The 20,127-nt window shown below is 41.1% G+C and overlaps 1 protein-coding gene across 7 annotated transcripts in view; it reads left to right on the forward strand.

Annotated features, from left to right (window-relative positions):
• The window catches only part of arhgap12b (Rho GTPase activating protein 12b), a 45,065-nt gene extending 25,152 nt beyond the window's left edge, over positions 1-19,913 (forward strand). For 2 of the 7 annotated variants that reach the window (XM_061758206.1, XM_061758212.1), the window contains 17 exons: positions 5,913-6,185; positions 6,939-7,079; positions 8,003-8,083; positions 8,557-8,679; positions 10,555-10,629; positions 11,781-11,842; positions 11,919-12,000; positions 12,121-12,213; positions 14,370-14,474; positions 14,708-14,806; positions 14,888-14,990; positions 15,075-15,197; positions 15,323-15,421; positions 16,048-16,125; positions 16,253-16,387; positions 16,511-16,616; positions 18,549-19,913. In XM_061758206.1, coding sequence (XP_061614190.1) covers positions 5,913-6,185; positions 6,939-7,079; positions 8,003-8,083; positions 8,557-8,679; positions 10,555-10,629; positions 11,781-11,842; positions 11,919-12,000; positions 12,121-12,213; positions 14,370-14,474; positions 14,708-14,806; positions 14,888-14,990; positions 15,075-15,197; positions 15,323-15,421; positions 16,048-16,125; positions 16,253-16,387; positions 16,511-16,616; positions 18,549-18,723 — 1,953 coding nt within the window. In that variant the 3' untranslated portion in view covers positions 18,724-19,913. Of the gene's footprint in view, positions 1-4,185; positions 4,339-5,912; positions 6,186-6,938; positions 7,080-8,002; positions 8,084-8,556; positions 8,680-10,554; positions 10,630-11,780; positions 11,843-11,918; positions 12,001-12,120; positions 12,214-14,369; positions 14,475-14,707; positions 14,807-14,887; positions 14,991-15,074; positions 15,198-15,322; positions 15,422-16,047; positions 16,126-16,252; positions 16,388-16,510; positions 16,617-18,548 lie in introns of those variants that run through there. The other 5 variants (XM_061758213.1, XM_061758208.1, XM_061758207.1 and 2 more) reach the window with 5 other exon arrangements.
• The last annotated feature ends 214 nt before the right edge of the window (positions 19,914-20,127 follow it).

Genomic DNA, 20,127 nt, shown 5'->3' on the forward strand with positions numbered 1-20,127 from the left:
CCAAAGCCACACCCCTCACTAACACGCGCGAGACTTGTACTGTACATAAAATGCACTGTATATAAGCCGATGTTAGCCGCGGCTGTACATTGGTAGCACGACTCATTCGTAATGGAGTGTTAATATAACACTGTAATGTTTTTTTTTTGGAATGTACAGTCAAGTAAAAAAAAAAAGTGCTAAATGTATCTGTTGCTAATTCCACGTCACGAATCCTCTGTTTCCTCCACCTCTGGAACGTAACAACTATGTTCACCCTTGTTTGGTCTCGGGATCTGTCCTGTTGGATCTTCATCCTGCTTCTGTTTGCTAGTCTTATGCCCAGTTGTTGGCAAATGAAGAATTTGCTTTTTTTCCCTTTGTTCCTTCTGGAAGTGGATATTCCACCATAGTTTCAGCAAATCTCCTGAAGCCCAAGGTAACAGGTCAGTGTAAGGCTGCAGGGGTGTGCCCGCGAGTGATTGACACCTCGTCGGTCACGCCATTTGTCTCTGATTGGATGTTTTTCCTCTGGTGTGGTGGTTCCTTAAAAATGTAATTATAGTCACAAGATGGGGCCAGAGAGAGCTGTTTCTTTCCTCCAACAGATAATTTCACTCATGTACTACTGTCAGGATATAGTGACAGTTTTTTTTTTTAACTGCAGCTACTTTTTAAGTAACAATAAATCATTAGACTCAAAGAGTTTGCTTAGAATGTGAATCCCCTTACTTTCGCAAACGTTCTGTATAGTCTTCTCATCTAATGTTCTTATTCAGAACATGTGACCAGAATTAATACTTTGGTACTTGCCTGAGCTGAGGTTTGACAATATCAAAACAATTGAACCACCAACAACTTAATTTTATATTGTGATGTTTTGACAGTTTCACTTATAGATTGGTGGATGGTAGGTTATCATGGTGCCCTGAATGTAATGTAGAAATAAGAACACAATTCATGCTTTTCAGTGCAGTTGCATCTGCAACACAATCAACAGGCATCGACTATTTTTGCATTTGGCAGCAGTATGCTTGGAACAAGGTGCTTGTCTTGCAATGTTTCCAAGGAGATGTGGGTGCAGGGCTGCATGTGGTAGGTTCACCAGTCTATCCACACATGCTGGCAATCATACTGAGCAGTAAAGCAGAATTTTTAATGGCTGTCATTCATGCGTACTCTTGTTTCTCTTGTGTGACTACATCAAACACCGTAAAGTATTTGAAGTGACACATTTAAAATCTCACAAGCTCTCTCCCCATTTGTTCAATTCGTCATGCATAAATGATGCGACTCTGATGGGACCACCTGTCAATCCTCCCACTGCCACCCCCACAAGCTTTTGATGCTTCATGCCACACCATTCACTGTGATTGTGAATAAATTAGATTGTGGCCAACTGAAGACACAAAGCATTTTAGGCTGAAAGTTACACTGATGAATAGTCACAGCAAGATGTTTTAAATATGTGGCAGTCCATCCACTTAAAATGTAGAAAGGAGAACTGCTCTACTGCAGCAAGGTGAGTGAATGAGTTTGGGCTCTTGTGTAAAATGCTGCACTAACACCACGTGTCTCAAATAGTGCACAGTGATGCAGCAGAGTGGTTTTCGATGTGTGCATATATAGAAGCGCCTCCCCCTCACACTGCTTCAGCATGGCCACAATCTTTGGAAGCAGACTCACACCCTGCTGCTCTCCTGGTCTCTAACCCCAGCTCGCGTGAGTCACCAAGTGGACATGTGATAGTACTACAAAACACCATCCCCACTGCCCTTACCTTGACCTGCTCCTCTTTACACTCGTTATTTATGGTTTCATTTACAACGCAGTGTGAGGCACCAGTCTTTTTCATTGACTCTACAAGCACTGTGGGACATGAGGCTGGGAGGGAAAGCAAAGGGAAAACTTGAATAATTTGTCCCAACATGTCAATAACTACAGAAACTATGTTCTTAGCAATAAGCACACACAGTACACACAGGGGCTCCATTTGCTGGCCAATTGTCAGCAGATGCCTTACAGGCATCCTACCGCGTCTTATGCGTTCAATAATGCACACCTTGCTCTCTATTCACTGCTGCCTTGAATCTGACTCCGTCCACACCTCATTTACACTTCCCCTCCCCCACGTGTCCTTTCCACATTCAATAAGCTGTCAGTGACCTGAGGTGTCGATCAGTTGCTTCCAGCCCATTTGCACCATCTCATTTGCCTCAAACAAACATGGAAACGATACAGTGTTGTGTGGGGGGACTTACAAGGCCCACTAACAAAAACATAGCACACCAAATACACCAGTTTATTTCATTTAAAGTCAATGGTGGGAATAGTCGGTTTCTATAAAAGTGCCAATGAGTCCTTAGCCACAATCTGAATCGTTGAAAGATAATTGGAGTTGACGGCAAGACTATTTAAATTGTAAAAATTATATTCAGTTATAATGATACACAGTATTATAGGGCTGGGCGATTATGGCTTCTCACGATCATAAAAACATAATTGAAGAAAAACAATTGTGCTGCGGCGAGGACAGAACTTTTTGGCCTAAATGCTAAGCGGTATGTGTGGAGAAAACCAGGCACTGCTCATCACCTGTCCAATACAGTCCCAACAGTGAAGCATGGTGGTGGCAGCATCATGTTGTGGGGGTGTTTTTCAGCTGCAGGGACAGGACGACTGGTTGCAATCGAAGGAAAGATGAATGCGGCCAAGTACAGGGATATCCTGGACGAAAACCTTCTCCAGAGCAATCAGGACCTCAGACTGGGCCAAAGGTTCACCTTCCAACAAGACAATGACCCTAAGCACACAGATAAAATACCGAAGGAGTGGCTTCAGAACAACTCCGTGACTGTTCTTGAATGGCAAAGCCAGAGCCCTGACTTAAACCCAATTGAGCATCTCTGGAGAGACCTGAAAATGGCTGTCCACCAACGTTCACCATCCAACCTGACAGAATTGGAGATGATCTGCAAGGAGGAATGGCAGATGATCCCCAAGTCCAGGTGTGAAAAACTTGTTGCATCATTCCCAAAGAGACTCATGGCTGTATTAGCTCAAAAGGGTGCTTCTGCTAAATACTGAGCAAAGGGTCGAAATACTTATGGCTGTGTGATATTTCAGTTTTCTTCTTTAATAAAACTCCAAAAATGTCAACAATTTCATTTGTTTTCTGTCAATATGGGGTACTGTGTGTACATTGAGGGGGAAAAATTAACTTAAATGATTTGAGCAAATGGCTGCAATATAACAAAGAGTGAAAAATGTAAGGCGGTCTGAATACTTTCTGTACCCACTGTATATTCAGGACACACATCGTTTTAGACCGCCAACTTATTCTAACAGCCAATGGAAAACCCTATTGCCGGGCTAGCCAACATTAGCATTAGATGAAAGGATTTACCTTCAAATAACGAATATTCACACACAAACGCCACAGTAACACATACAGACAAGGTAACAATACTCACAGGCATATAGTCTTCCCAATCTGTGAAAAACAAGTTAGTTTAGTTCTTTTTTTTAACTCACATGCATGGAGCTACATATTTACAGTATCACACCACACCACCCCTAAGAGGCATAGGCGTGCCGAGCAGGAACAGCAGATGGAGTCATGGCTTTGTATAAAAAGACAAACGCTTTTTTACACTGACATGAAATCAGACTAAAATGTTCCTGTTTTACATCAATTAGGATTACCAACATTATTTCGAGTTTTTAAATGCCCGAATATTGAGAGGATTTTGGGGGATTCATATAGACAATACAGTCACTCCAGGCGTGCCCATGTTTTTAACCATGGCTGTATTTATTGTTTTAATTTCGATTTTGTAATGTTATTTGACTTATTACAAATTTATTTTGGGATTCTTTGTGATTATTTTTTTCATAATCGCCCAGCCCTTAATATATCATGATTATATTTGTATGCAAATCATTCAAAATGGGTATTCTCAGATTAGCTGCATGAAATTATCCCCTTTTCCTACCTCATAATGAGACGTGAGGTTAATTTTCAACACCATCTCAAGTTACCAAATATGGTTCTTCACCCCATAAAAGGCTACCAAATCTTGCAAGAAAGGATCTTAATATTTCAGCACTATTTCCTGTTGTGTCACTGCAGTGTGCACTTGAGAGATAGAGCCTATTCCTCTTCGCTCTTGTCGCTCCTTCTATTTTCTGTCTTGCACAGCGACGGCCACTCGCATTAGAGAGGTGAAGGCAAGGGTCAGTGTGTTGCCCGTCCTGCTTTGGCAGCCACCACTCACCACTATGCATCGTGCATTCAAAGGTTACAGGAGGGCCGGCGAGGATGATGATGAGGTATTTGTGAGGATCTCCAGATACAAGGTGATCTGCAGAGGAAAAGATGAATATAACATTTCATGAAAGTGCTTATTTTTTTTGTAATTAGCACAGTTATGTGTGTATTACAGGGATTTAGAACAGGACTTTGATGACACAGAGGGAATTTTTGACAGCATAACAATTACCAGGTGTCTTGTTTTGTACCTTCCCTTATTTTCCATTTTATTAAGTTTCAGTCAGACAAATGCCTTCACCAGCTTTGTTCTCTGTAAATTGTTAAATTGAATTCCAGGGATCCTTACTGATAGCATTAGACTACAGTCTGCCAAGAAAATACTTGATGTTGACTTCAAATAATAAACATTTATACTGGGGCTTTGTCTCACCATATGGTGCATCAGGTTTAAAGCACTTTATCCTTATTCGATAAAGAACAGTCACTTTATACAACAGAGGGCACCCATTGTCGTCTTGACGTCACTTCTATTTTGAATTTGTACTTGGTTTTAAGAATAGAGCTGGCCAATGGTTTTCATTTAGTTATATTCACTGGCTAGACAACAGTAAGTAAACCTGCACATTAATAATCCGTAAAGTGTATCAACTGTACCCATTTTGATTTGGCAATGTTGAGTGAGGCGGCAAAAGTGACCGGAGACTGGTTAGCACATCTGTCTCACAGTTCTGAGGACCGGGGTTCAAATCCCGGCCCCGCCTGTGTGGCGTTTGCATGTTCTCCCCGTGCCTGCGTGGGTTTTCGCCGGGTACTCCTGTTTCCTCCCACATCCCCAAAACATGCAGGGTAGGTTAATTGAAGACTCTAAGACCCGAGGTGTGAATGTGAGTGTGAATTAATTATAATTATTGAACTTAAATGTTTCTAATCATCAAGCCAATTTGGACAACCCAAATAAATCCAAAATGTAGTTTCAAAATGATAAATGTATTTATCGGGGGGTCTATTTGGCCCGATGTGTGTCAATGAAATTTGGCCTCGTGGACAAGATTAATCAACAATTAATTCTAGTCTAGCTAACTGTAAAATTATAATTGTGTTTGAATTCCTGATATTTCAAGAGCACTGAGATTTGGTAAAGTCCTTTCAGAAGCTTTTAGAATTTTTTTTGCGTTCACACATTGAACCATTTGATTGTCCTTTTTTCCTGCTCGACCGTTTACAGTATACTTGGCACTGGCATCGGTCTCAAGATAATTTTCGCAAGCATTCAGAAGAGCCTTGAACATGATTAGTTGTAGCTATGGAAATTTTGCTTTCTAGCTTTTGTAGCGTGACCTTTGGATGTTGTCAGGATTCTGATTCTGAGAGCAAAACGCTTGTTGGATTTGTGGCATTAATATGGTATTAGGTGTTATATTGTAATTTGAATGTGCCTTTTTTTTCTGTAATAGTGATTTGACAAAGATCAAACAACTAAAACCTATAAAATTGTGTCATTGTGTGATGATATCTCCGTCTTAAATGCTTGCTGTTGAAATCATCAACATGATACCCTTCTCACAGAAAATCTCCTTGTGTGTCTGTACGTCCAGTGTGATCAAGAGGTATTTGAAGACTCAAATCAGACGTCCTCTCTCGTTCTTGTGTCCTTCTTCAGACTACATCGCCTGCGGGTCAGGGCAGATCGGACTCTCCTGTCTACACCAACCTCCAGGAGCTTAAGATCTCTCAGTCCAGTCTGCCGCCCGTCCCCTCGGGCTCACCTCTTCACATCCTCGGCGACTGGGAGACCCACAAAGACTTGAGTGGCAGACATTTCTACTATAACCGGACCACGGGGGAGCGCACGTGGAAACCGCCACGCACCCGGGACACCAGCGGCAGCACTAACAGCTTCCGAGGAGAAAGCCAAGGCATGGCAGAGAGTGAGGTAAGGGAGGAAGAAAAACAGAAACATCAATTGAGGGTCCTTTTGAGGCGTGTTGTAATATGCATAGTAGTTATGATGCCACATTGAGAGTCAGAACATTTTATTCCTCGTGGGCCAATTGAAATTCAAAATTAAAGACATTAGGAATTCAGTTGACTCCAGTTTTTAAGACCACACTAAATGCTGTACATGATTGGTAGTCTTAGAAATACTGGCATACTGGTTGTAAACCAATACTTTAAATGTTAGTTTTTGGTTATTGTAAGCATAAAATGATTAGACGGGGCAATTTTGTATTCTTACTCGACAGCACCACCATGTGGTAATTTGGTACATTGCGTTATGTAATCGAGAAAGGCATTTATTAACATATTGTGCTCCCGACAAAGGTTTAATTAATAGATTATAATGCAAGCTCGTTTTAGTCAGTCAGGGAGTCTTAAATTATGACCGACTAAATTATTTGCCAACAACAATTCAGCCACAAAATTAAAGTGATTTGTTCCCTATTCTTATCTTTATTCATCACAATTATTTGGGCTCTGGATCATGCAGACTAGATTGTTTTGGAATAAAACTGGACTGGGCTTTTTTTCACATTCTGTTCAAGGTCAGCAAACTCCTAGGTCATCTTACAGAGACATACAGTACATGTATAGTGATATCATTTTCTAGTTTTCCTGCTAAATTGTTGTGTCCTGGTCTTATTATATACCTACATACGCGCGTTCCCTTTTGATCTTTTCTCAATAGCTGCTCTCTTCTGAAGAAAACTGCCACAGCACCTATTCCAGCCAGTCTGACAGCCAGTACGGGTCGCCCCCAAGAGGCTGGTCTGAGGAACTTGATGAGCATGGACACATCCTTTACGTCTCGGAATACACACAAGAGAAGGTGCAGCGACATTTTAACATTCAACGCTATCAGAGGCAAAAAAATAATAAATATATAATATAATATTTTTTCGACAAAATTTTATTAATTTATTCCCAACAGTCTCCTCTGTGCAGCCGGGGAAAGTGAGTTGGCCCTCGATGGTCAGCATTTTAGCATTTTTTTGTTTTGATTTTTCTTTTTTTCTTTTTTTCTTTTTTTTCTTTCCCTGATTGGTTCATCACAGCAAAATGAATTACAGCCAAGTTCAACTTGTAAAATACGTCAACAGTGTTCTGCATATTTTTAGTGTGCATAGTTATTTAAATTCTCTTCAATTATTTAGTTTTTGTCTGCATGTGTATCTTTTCTGAGAAAACGGAATTATTTTAAGTCTTTCAAGAACAAAATTTAACTTGTTTATACCCAAATTTGAGCAACTGAAGGATAATATTCAACCACTAAAACATGTTTTTTTGTTGTTGTTCAGGGATGCAGGTAGTCCTTTGTAATTTTACATCTTAATCAAGAAATAATCATGTGATTTACTAATTTCCCATGTTTTGGAAAAGTGTCAACTTGAAAATGTAATGAATAACTTATATTTTAGCATTAACATATTTTGGTAAAGGGCTTCTATAACATGAACAAGCAATGAATTTGGTAATTACCAATGTGGATAATTTAGGGCAACTGTGTCATAATCCTGACATAATGGTAGTCTAAAATACATTTATTAAGCATTGGATTGCTATTATAGTCCAGCTAGTGGGTCATGTATTTTATTATGGCTCATTGTGAACACTCATCCATAGAAGAAGGCAGATATTACTACTACCACCGGTACTTATAGGACTTGAGACACACCTGAGCAATTAAGGCTTTGCTGCCTTGCTTAATGACACCACTGCAGTGGATTTACTAAATGCGGCCTGTCTTTGTAGTGGATAAAGCACATTGATGAGCAAGGCCGACCTTATTACTACAATGCTGACGGATCCAGGTCTGAATGGGAATTACCTAAGGTGAGTTTACTATATTAACGTTACCTTTCCAAATGTTCTTTTACTGCACTCTGTTTACATCACACCATGCACCTGAAAGTCTTCTCAAATGACATCACCTTTAATATAGCTCGTCTCCTTGGCGTGCCATCTGAGGCCCGTTTATGTAAGTGGATGAGTGTCTGGGAAGCTCACAGGACCCACTTTTGTAATTGAACTCCTCCTGCGGGACTATTAATGGCTCATGCTACGACTAATCTGGAGGCTTTAGAGTACATTGGAGTGGGCAGCTCCATTCTTTGAGTGCCTACTCTGAAAATCGGACATGGGCACATTTAGAGGTCCTCACAGGTGATGGTGGTAGACTGTGGGAGAGACCCCTCTCTCCAATGCTGCTGTGGACAGCAAGAGGAGAGGTAGGGCGAGGGTGCAGGTGCTGATGGGCCGCTCAGTGGAGTTAAAACTTTTTGTGGTCTGATCCTTTCTCCACGCAGTACAACATCTCCCCTCAGTCTGGTGAGGCCCCCAAGAGTCGGAGCCTGGAGAGGAAGCAGCCGGACCCCATCATCCTCACTAAGTGGAGACACAGCACATATGTTCTTGATCTCAACGACAAGGTAGGCCTCCTGTAACGTGGAGTCAAATTAAAAATTAAAACCAATATGTAAAATTTCAGTTAGCAAAATGTTTAAAAGAATCCTACGTGTGGTATGGTCCATAGTAGAAGGCCTGATGATCAAGTTCTCTGCAGCCAGTTTCCTAAGACTTGTGTAGTCCCAACTGTATGTCTGAAGTCTTACTGGTTTTACTATTAAGGTGCAGGGAAAAGATTATTGTACTACGATCGTCGTTAATCAGGCATTGCGTCACCGTTGACGCGCATCTGCAAGATCTTCCTACAGCTAAGTGGACATTTGACTTGCCTCTGTGAACCGAAGTAGTGGTGTTGCTCATTCAGAAAGTCATCTTGACCTCCGTTGTTTGACTGTCATAACTGAAAGCAAAGCACATTGCTTACTCTTTACCCTGGCTGCTGCTTCTCCAAACAAGCAAGTATTGGAATCTTGGAATTCGTTGTTTGCTTTTATGACATAAGATACTTACCTACATATATTTTTTAATAAGGTTAAGGTGCGTTGTACATCGGGTTGGGTATCGAGAGTCAAGAACCTATAGGAAACGGGACTAGCGTTCCGGTTCTCCCGGAACCGTTCAAATTTAAAAATTTCGGTTCCCAGTTTTGATGCCTAGTCCTCCAGCCGCGAAAAAGTAGTGGCGAAAAACAATGAAGCGGCGTAAACCAATGAAGAAGAAAGCGCGCGATGACGTGGCTTTGACCAACGGTGGCTGCGGCGAACAAAAGTGTGTCTTAACTTTCTTAAAATTAATGACCAGTCTCCTCAGTGCAACAATTGGAGTAAGATTGCATTGTGCAAAGGAGGCTTTCACGATGTGTAGCGTCTGAGGCGCTCCGAGCCTCAGCCTCCACCGTGCAGAGCTTCGGTGCAGTCAACACTGTCAAGTGGGTGAGTGAAACAATAAAATACGTCTGTGCCAACATTGAGACAGCTAACAAGGTAAACTGTTGCTTGCACTTTTGCACTGATGGTTTTGAGCGTTTATTTGCGTCTTCAAACCAACGTAAGCGGCGATGACAAAAAAAAAAAAAAAAAGCTGAACATTGGGCTAAATCTTCACCATGAATGAATTGGGAGAAATTTTACATAAACATTGTCTCACAGTATCACAAACCCTAACCTTGTGCCTCATCGGTGGGTAGGGAAAGGAATCAGCGTTTTATAGCATTTAGTTTCATCGATTAAAAAAAAAAAATAATAATAATAATCACCGGTGTTGTGTGAATTTACTTTTCATACCAAAATGCTGAGTTCTGGTGTGTACCCTTCAAAATAAAAGGCTACAAGCTTAAAACACGAAGTCAGGTTAAAACTTGCACAAATAAACCATTTGATGTGATGAAACAGTTAAAAATAAATATTTTAACAATGCTATATTGAACTTTTCGCTGAAAAATTAATAAATGAATATTAAGTCAATTGGGTTAGTTCCACAAACATTGCCTTTTAGTTCATTGGATTGATATTGCTACTGCTTATAGAGAACCTCGAGTCAAATGTTGATTTTAGTCTATGCTCCGGCCTGCTAAGAAAATGGATGTTCATAATTTGGACACCCTTTATTGAAACCATGCAAACTTTTTTGACCCAGCCCCCTAACCGAATCTGAATCGAGAATCGTTTGGAACCGGAATCAGAACTAACACAAGGAGGAAAAATCACACAATCCTCTGTATGAATCAAAATCCACATAGTTTGTTCCTCTTTATTATGTAACATGCAACCCAATGTTCTGATTTTACTGCCGGTTTCTGATCCATTTCCTTCTCACCCACTAACCTACTGTCTTCATTGACTTCTGTAGTTGCCTGATAGTCTTTTAGAAAATCTTCATGTCATGCCTCTTGTTGTTAGGAGTGTGCTCCGGCGCCCAAGCAGAGCTCTCCCGACTCTGACTCCTGCCCATCATCTCCTAAGCACCCCTCAACTGTTAGTATTCCAGCTTTCACTGCATTGCACTCATCATCCAAGTACAAACACATCTTTCTTCTCATTCTCTCGCTCATGAAACCAGTCTTTTTTTGCATTGACTTTTTGGTCATCTTCTGCATGTCCCCATCTCTAGCTAACTGCACCACCACATGTAACCTTTTTCTTAAATCTACTGTGGAACCTCAGATTTTGAATTGCTTTACAGTTTTAGGGCAAAATATATACTATATATACTATCCACTTCAGTCTTTCTGTGCCTCTTTGTCTCTTGTATCGCTGTTGCAGGCTGCTGATGAGGTCACATTCAGTTCCCTGTAAAGGCTATAGTGCATCTAAGGTTCATGCACCCATCCATTTTCTGTACCCCTTATCCTCACCAGGGTCCTGTAATTTCACCTGAAAGGCGACTATCCCTAGCTTTTTGTGAATAGTGTACAACTCAAGTTGTGCAATGACCTGGCATTTGAACAGCAGGCTTGTATGGCATCACACATGAACCGCAGCAAATCTTGTGTGACTTCAGCATAGTTTGTGAAACTACAGCTCAGTAGAAGAATTGACGACAGCCATAGAATGGAATCAAACCCCGACACCCGCCCACCAGCCCCGGTGGTGTCTGTCCGTGCCTGCAATTAAATAACTCTGCGTTGAGTCGACATGATCTCGTATGCAAATAAACTTCATGGTCTGTCGTCGTTCATTGCACACATTTCTATCCAGGCTGCTCAGTACAATACGGGGGAAAAAAAGCCAATAATAACAAAACAAGGACAGATTGTACACTGCAATGTCAGGCATGAGGCAATTTGCATCCGCCCCCTTCCACCTCCACACTGATTGCATGTCATTGAAGTTATTGGTAGGCTCACATTTTTATTGAATGCCTAATTCCAGTTAATGACTGAAAATAGTTATTACAGTTGTATGACTTATTTTTTTCGTATGGAAAAATTACTTCAAAACATGAACTAATTGGTCAACCAGCATCCCACATATACATTTGAGGTTCCACTGTATTACCAGCAAAAATCCATTTTTTCAGACCATATGTATAGAGACGCGGTCCCATCTTGTGTCAGTCAGCCTGTTGAATGTTTTTTTTTCATGCATGTGTTGGGGTTCTGATTTGCTTATCTGTTCCTCCTCAGCCATCAGAGAAGTGTGGGGTCCTAAATGTCACCAAAATCACAGAGAATGGGAAAAAAGTCAGGTAGGAAGATTTGAAGCACCGGCCTGAAGGACTTTGCTGTAATCTTCTAAACATATTTAATGGTTTTGACACGCAGGAAGAACTGGGCATCTTCATGGACGGTGTTACAGGGCTCCTCGCTCCTCTTTGCAAAAGGTCAAGGAGGAAGCACTAGCTGGGTACGTATTCTTGTGTCCTCATGTTTTGGCCAAGCTCTCTCTTCATAGTTTTCTTAGCCATCTGTACAAAGAATATTCTCATCCTATGTTCATTGCTTTCTCCTCTCCTCCTTCCTGAAGTCTTATTACCGCAATGGCTCCATCCCCGAGCTGCTCCTCACTCTTCTTAGCAACTGGAAGCATTCAGTCAAGCCCCGTCCTGCTGTCTCCTATGTAAACTATAGCCCTGCAAAGGCTGCTACCGCCTGTCCTACTTTCAGTCACCGCTGCTTTGGCTAACTGACAGACTAGTGTGTGTGTCACTGTGTGCTAATGGTTCAGTTTTAATATTAACTGCATCTTTATAAAAAATACAAACCTGGCACCTATTAACTTAGGGAGCTCTATGTCATGTGACTTAAGCATTTTGAATGTGTGTGCCACTTTTTAATTTTTTATTTTGGCATAGTACCATCCATCCATTTTCTGAACCGCTTATCCTCACAAGGGTCACGGGAGTGCTGAAGCCTATCCCAGCTATCATCGGCCAGGTGGCGGGCTACACCCTGAACTGGTCGCCAGCCAATCGCAGGGCACACATAAACAACCAACCATACGACTCACATTCACACCTAGGGGCAATTTAGAGACTTCAATTAACCTGCCATGCATGTCTTTGGGAGGAAACCCAACACGGCGATTTAGTCGGTTTGATTATACAAGTGATACAATGTCATGAAAGCACACATCATAAATAGGTGACATTCAACTGGTTGTCACATGTTCTGTTTCTGTGCATTTGCATGTTGTTAGGTTGTAAATGGTTAGGATTGCCTCCAAAATGAAAACGTACAGAAACGCGGAATTAAGAAGTCAGCCAAAATTTAGGAAGAGAATTTGCCTCTTTTTTGGGGAAAGAATTGGCATTCACACCACCTTTACACCAGCTTTCATGATTAATTAGAGCTTTGCGCAGCTATAATCGGGCCCTCGCACCCCGGCCCCGTTGGTGTACTTGCAGTTTGAGGTCCTGGCAGGTTGGGGTATTGGCACGATGAAGGGCCGCAAATTGAAGTGAATCGGATGAAAGCTGTAGGAGTTCGCAAAAGTATCAACCCTGAAAAAATGCAAAAATGTTGCACTTCTTTCCTTCAAAAGGTCATAGGTCACTTCCTGTTGGAGTTACGATATCGGCCGCACTGACTTTTTTGTGCGTCTGGGTCCCCTTTATATCGTACCAATTTTCAGAGCCGTAGGTCATACGGATCACCGAGTTCGCCTTTGATGTACTTTTTGCGTCGTTCTAGGTGGTGCTGTTGAGCCATTTTTAGGAAACTGCGGCCGAAAACGTGAAATTATAAAAAAATGTCATCAGGCCCGATGTGCGTGCTAAATTTCGTGAGTTTTCGTGCACATTTAGTGCCTCAAAAATGGCTTTTTGTCATGACTAAAAAAAAAATAATAAGAAGAATTTCTACAAAAACAATAGGCACCTCGCAAGTCTAACTGCTCGTGTGTCTGTGTGTTATTCATGTGACATTTGAGTTGCATGAAAAAAAAAAACCTCAGACATGACATAAAACATTGCATCTACAGTTAATTAAAGGTTGTATGATTCAAATAGTTTCACCATGTAACGGATATCTTTATAGCATAGTTCCTTTGGAAAGCGTTTCAACCTGTAACAAATCGGAAGGTGACCAGCATTCTTCAACAGACTTCTTATAATTATTGTTAATGTAAATTTCAGTTCACCTAACTGATATACAGTACTGTACAGCTACCTGTAGTATACCTGTACGTATACAGTCCCTCTGCTGACTTTCAAAGACTTCGAATACCTATCTGCAATTGTGTCCCGTTGCTGGAACCTGGGTGATACATTGAATTCATAGTCATCAGTTACATGTGCTGCAAAGCACTTCATAGTTTAGTCATCAAGTCATAGTTCTATTTGGATGATGTTAAAATTGTGTGTACTTAAGATATCTACATGTTCAAAGAATGGTATCACATTAATATTAGGGCAGTTTTTTTCTTGTAAATTCAATGTCATTCATATGATAGTTAACAATTTAATTTAACCCAGAGATGGCACTAATAATGTAGTATGTGTGCCAAAAATCATTGTGGCGGCCATATTTGTGTCTGAGTAACTTGACATAATAACATTACTAACAGTGATTTCCCCGCCTTACAATATATATAATTGTAACTTCTTCAATACAGTAGCTTAACCTTTTTCTTCTTTATTTCTATCCTAAACACACCTTTTTTAATGGCCTGTCTTTTTTTTTTTTTTTGAAGCACAGTTATTTTATTCAAACAGGCTTGCTCTTATGGTCCCATCTTGACGACATTATCGCTAATAATGCATCACTGCATTTCAGAAGTTTGGCAGCAACCAATCGAAGCCAGAGTTCACTGTTGACTTGCGCGGGGGTTCGGTGGAATGGGCTTCCAAGGACAAGTCCAGCAAGAAGCACGTCATTGAGGTATCTAACATAGAGACACTTTGGCCCAGAATGCATTAGGGATGTTCGACTTTTGGGCGAAATACCAAAAATGCACTATAACCTTTACGGACAAATTTTATTTGACCTTTTCTCAGCTCTTGTATACGGCATTTTAGGTTCATTCTGAAATTTCACCACAAAGTCGAATATCCCTAACTTGTAGTGAATAAGTGTATATTGCTCCTCTGAAATCCAACCTTTGGATTCCTTAGTTGAAGACACGTCAGGGGACTGAACTGTTGATCCAGTCTGAAATTGACAGTGTCATCAACGACTGGTACCGGGCCCTAACTGAGACCATTAACACACATGTGAGTGGCGTTAGTCATATTGGTGGATTGGTTTAACAAGTGTAACCTCATCTAAAAGGTTACAATTTGGCTCTTGTGCAGGCATGGGAGTCGGATGAGGCCATTGAAGAGGATATGCCAGAATCTCCAGGAGCTGAGAAACAGGACAAAGAGAAAGATCAGCGAGACTCTAAGAAGAACAGAGGTGAGGCCAACCGCTAATACACTTTTTTATTTGTTATAGTTTAAAATATGCACTCACACACACGTATCTGCTTGTTTCTTTTAGTTGTGATGAAGACGTCTGTCAGTATGGACTCATCAGACCAGAAAAAAACTCGGCTGAAGCTCAAGAAGTTCTTAACACGTCGACCTACCTACCAGGCGGTCAGAGACAAAGGCTACATCAAAGGTAGCCGCACTAGAGCAGTGCAGGAAGAACGGTCGATGCCAGCGGGACCACGTTTGAAATGCGTGTTCCGCTCGCTGAACACAATGTAGGAGTTCACAAATGTCATTTTTCGTTCTGTTTTTCAGATCAAGTTTTTGGCTGCAGTCTAAGCAGCCTCTGCCAGCGGGAGAACACATCTGTGCCCAAATTTGTCAAAATGTGTATTGACCATGTGGAGAACACGGGTATGATTCAGATCATCACCTGGTTCATCTCTTTTTGAGATCATGCCCAAATATTCAGTTAGAAATGTTTATTTACAGTTCCCAATAGAATGCTTTTGTTTTTCCTGAAGTAACATTCCTTCAGAGCCATAATAGTATTCATGTTCATCATATTCTATTTTTTACAGCGATGGGCATTGCATTTGGTATGGTGGGCAGTCCCCTTCGGTGGGGACTTACCCAATTTATTCCACCTCTTTGTACTGTATCACCACTATCGTGTCACAATTACAGAAACCAACAGTGCTACCACGTTCATCTGGAGCAGTTGAGAATCAACATTTATCTAATAACATGACGCAAACATAAATGATTGAAATAAGATACCAGAGCTGCTCACCATTAAATGTATAATTGTGTGCAGATTCTTAGACATAGTTTTTTGAAGTTAGCTGAGAGAGTTTAAAAGATAGATAATTCGCCAATAAAGAGCTTGAATTTTGTATTTTTTCCCCCAAAATGTTTTTCCCCTTCTTTCAATGCCTGGTGGTCTACAATATATTTTTCTCTTTGGGGGGGGGGGGACTTTACTCTCACAAAGCATTATGTCTCTCCACCCTGTCTTTGTCCCCATCATTGTCCTGCAGGTCTCAGTATCGATGGCTTGTATCGAGTAAGTGGGAACTTGGCAGTGATACAGAAGCTACGCTTTGCTGTGAACCACGGTAGGACGAAATCACTACTATATCTACACTCAATGGTACACAATATTACTAGATATGCTGACATGTCTTCCATATGATCGGTCTTTTAATACATCTTGTCCCATTTCCTTCCCTTTCCTTCCATCAGATGAGATGGTGGAGCTGGATGACAGCAAGTGGGAGGACATCCATGTCACGACAGGAGCACTCAAGATGTTATTCAGGGAACTTCCGGAACCTCTCTTCACTTACGGATCCTTCAATGACTTTGTTAATGCAATTAGTGAGTAACTTTCAAATCTGACCTCACCTATTCCACCTGCAATGACTTGGGTCTCCAATGTAGCCACAAGGTGGTGCTGTACGCCCATGAATTCACTCAACAGCGCCTGTCTTTTTGCTCCAGAATGTTCTGACTACAAGCAGAGAGTAAACTCAATCAAAGACCTGATCAAGAAGTTGCCAAAACCTAACCACGACACAATGCAAGTCCTCTTCAAACACCTGCGCAGGTAAGATGTTCACACAATGCTCATTTATACATTCATTGTAAATTCTTGGTCTTAAGTCTAAATATTTTTACAGTACTTTTTTCAATGACTTAAAAAAAGGAAGCAATGCAAGCAGATGTTCATGGAAAAAGTCATGGCATTAGTAAGAAATTAATTACAAATTCTTTATAAAAATGCTTTAAAGAAGTAATCAAATAAATACAATAAAATACAGTTTGAGTATTTTTGAAAAAATATATACTGTAGTTATGCTGTTTTTCTTACCAGTAAAATCCCCATTTTTATAGAAGCTAATATAACTGTTGATGATCAAGAATCTTTTTTTACTGTAAATAGCACTATATATTCCAAAAAATTAACAAATGCATCTTATCCTTAATTTGGAAAATGCTATACTATTTTAGTTAAAGGTTTAATTTGGGTTGAACCGACGTTGGAAGCTTGTTGTTTTGTTGAACAACTTTTAAGGTACGTTTGTATGCTGGGTGGTATACACACTGGTAATGTACGAACATGTGTTTCTAGTTGTCCTATTATTAATAAGTCTCTTATTAAACGCTTTTAATGTAAGTCCTTTTTGTCGTTAAATTACGGTCCCCACCCCCACATGACAATTATTATACGTTTTACATGTTTAACGAATTGGTGCCTCATTATGGAAAGCCGTTTGAGAATTTGTTTGATATCCTTGATATCCAGATTAAGGCCCAGGAACTAGTACGCTCTTTGTCCTCACTAGTAAGACAATTCATCGCACCAGTAGAACTGTGTCTCACTAGTTAGGACTACTGTTTTTTTTTTTTTCTATGACTACGGCAATTTTTGGCTTACCAGTATGCAATTGAGCCTTACTCATAAACTACTGTGCTTCACTAGTAACACTACGAGGCCCATCTAGTAGGCATGTGTCACGCACTAGTAGCCTCATGGACCCTATTTGTTGCACCAAATGCACACTAGTAGTTTTGCCACACTCGTAACATGTAGTTAGTTGTCCTCGTATATGACAGCCATTCTACTAGTGCGCAGAAATCTCATACAGCAGTGGAAAAAGGTTAGTAGTGACACAGTTGTTCTACTAGTACATCCTAGTCGCTCTACGAGTGTGCTTAATTGACCTACTATTGAGGACAACGAGTGTACTAGTACATAGTACATACATACATAAATGCTCCAACGGCTTTCCATGGCCCTGCACGTCACATTGTACGTGTATTCCTTTAAAAAAAGAAATGTAATCCAGATGTTTTTTTTAATCCTCACTTTTATTTCAATAGCAGCTTCCTCTACAATGTTGGCCTCAATCAAACGTATTTGCATCATTAGGTGTTTGACTGTAACATATATCATCCTGATGGGGAGAAAAAAAGCTCGATTGATTAAATTATACCGTAATGCGTTAGTTCGAAGTATGTTTCAAGTGAACAGTAGGTTTTCCGATTAGCTTATTATCCACGTGAAAGAGGTTGCACATATTTTTTCTACCCACCAGCATCAACATCGTATGTTCTCAGTGACATTTGCCTAGCCTTCCCATTTGCATTTATATGGCACTGCATTTGCTGTAATTTAGTACCTACGAAGTGGCAAAATTTACAGCGTGACATTCAGTGTATGGAGGACTACGTTATATCAAGCGGGCGGATTTGATCTTATTTTCTCTCCCCCATAAATATGTGATTGTTTTGTGCATCTACACGGAAGGATGTAGCTTCTATTTAAAACTACTATTATTGCTCTCCTTTAGCCCGAAGCGTCAGCAGGCTTGTCTTCGCGCTCAATCTTGAGCCTTACAGATGTGTTTTGAGACTGTAGGAGTGCTTGTAATCTTGTTTTTGTAGATGAAACCCTGAAGCTCAATCCGTAGGTAAATTAAACCCTCACCTAAAGCCGTTTATAACACATCTCCCTCCCTCCCTCCCTCCCGCACAGGGTGATAGACCACGGCGAAGCCAACCGCATGACCACGCAGAGCGTGGCCATTGTTTTCGGACCCACGCTCCTCCGGCCCGAGACGGAGACGGGCAACATCGCGGTCCACATGGTCTACCAGAACCAGATAGTGGAGCTCATATTGCTCGAGTATGAAAGCATCTTTGGCAGGTAGACAGAAAGGGGCTCCACACTTTTTGCCCTTTTTATTTTTTTGTTCCTGTGGACCTGGCAGCTGGAAAATCCAACAACTCATTGACATGAACGTTTACACAAGCACGACAAGGCATTGCACTTACCAGTTGTGGAGGTGAATAGAATTTCAAGGGCAACAGCTCCCTCACCTTTCCGTTCCGCTGCGGTTCCTTTGCAGACGGACAACCTTTCAGATGACCTCTCTTGTGATTTGGTGAATTTGGAGTATTCAGGTTTTTTTTTTGTTTTTGGTGCCGCAGTCACTGAATCCTGTAAAACCTCCTTGTGTAGGGGAGCGTTTATGGATGCTGCTCCGGTGGCGTTGAAAGGCAGACGGAAACCTCGTGATGTTGCCTGAACTGTGTTGGTCTTCTGTGTCGTGGCGCTTCGTCTGTGACGCCGGTAATGCCATAATCAGTGTTGTTGATAGGCTGATGTTTTGTTGTTGTTGTTGTTTCTGTTTTTTTGCACTTGGCTGAACTGGAGCAGTGTTTCACATTGTGCCCCCATTAAACCTCACCCTCACCCTCGCCCTTTAAGTGTTAACCCGATGGAGGAATCAAAAACAGTGTTTGTTCATGGGAGTGAATTAAAACCTGCACAGCAGCATCTTTCGTCTTGCCACTTTGTACAGAAATGTCGTGTCAACGTGCTTCGGTGACGTCTGCGCGGTATGTGCTCTTTTGAACTCAAATGTGTGTCAGTTTGGTTTGTCCTGTGGCAGGATGCATCGCCGAGGTCCTGCGGTCGCTTTTAAAACCACCGTGAGTTGTGCGATGTTGTGTTGTGTTCTGCGGTGATAAGCCTCCGCTTAGCTAATGTTGAAGTATTCCGGGGGGTGTTGGTTGGATGCGTTACCAAGAGTGCTTCATGGCCTGTATGGAAGCCTTTTAAGATATTTCAGAGCTCATTGACTCTGACGGAAGCTAGTTGTTACAAAGGGTTCTAGTGACTGAAGTTTGTGTGTATAGCTGATTTTCCAGGTTGTACATTTGAATTAAAAGATGGCAAAATGCAGATTGTGGAAAAAAAGAGAGAAAAAAAAAAAGAGACTGCTCCTTCTGTTCCTGCAGTGTTTACCGTGTGATCAGCTGCACATTTGAATGTAATTTTTCAGGCTAACTGCTGTTTGTGAAATTGCTCTGTCTAATAAAAAAAAGACAAACAAAATGCAGAGGCTCCCGCGCATTTCCTGTCTCCGTGATAAAAGCGTGGCGTGGATGGAGACCATAAATGTAAAAGACACAAAGGTGAGTTTGCCGTTCGACTTCAATCAACTCTAAAGCTACACTCGCCTCTCTGCCTTAATTACATAATTGAATTAATGTACTCAACACTAATATCTTGGTTATCGAGTGGAGTGATTAAGGTTTCTTGTCGCAAT

Source organism: Phyllopteryx taeniolatus, chromosome 20, assembly GCF_024500385.1.
Source record: "Phyllopteryx taeniolatus isolate TA_2022b chromosome 20, UOR_Ptae_1.2, whole genome shotgun sequence".
Taxonomy (NCBI): domain Eukaryota; kingdom Metazoa; phylum Chordata; class Actinopteri; order Syngnathiformes; family Syngnathidae; genus Phyllopteryx; species Phyllopteryx taeniolatus.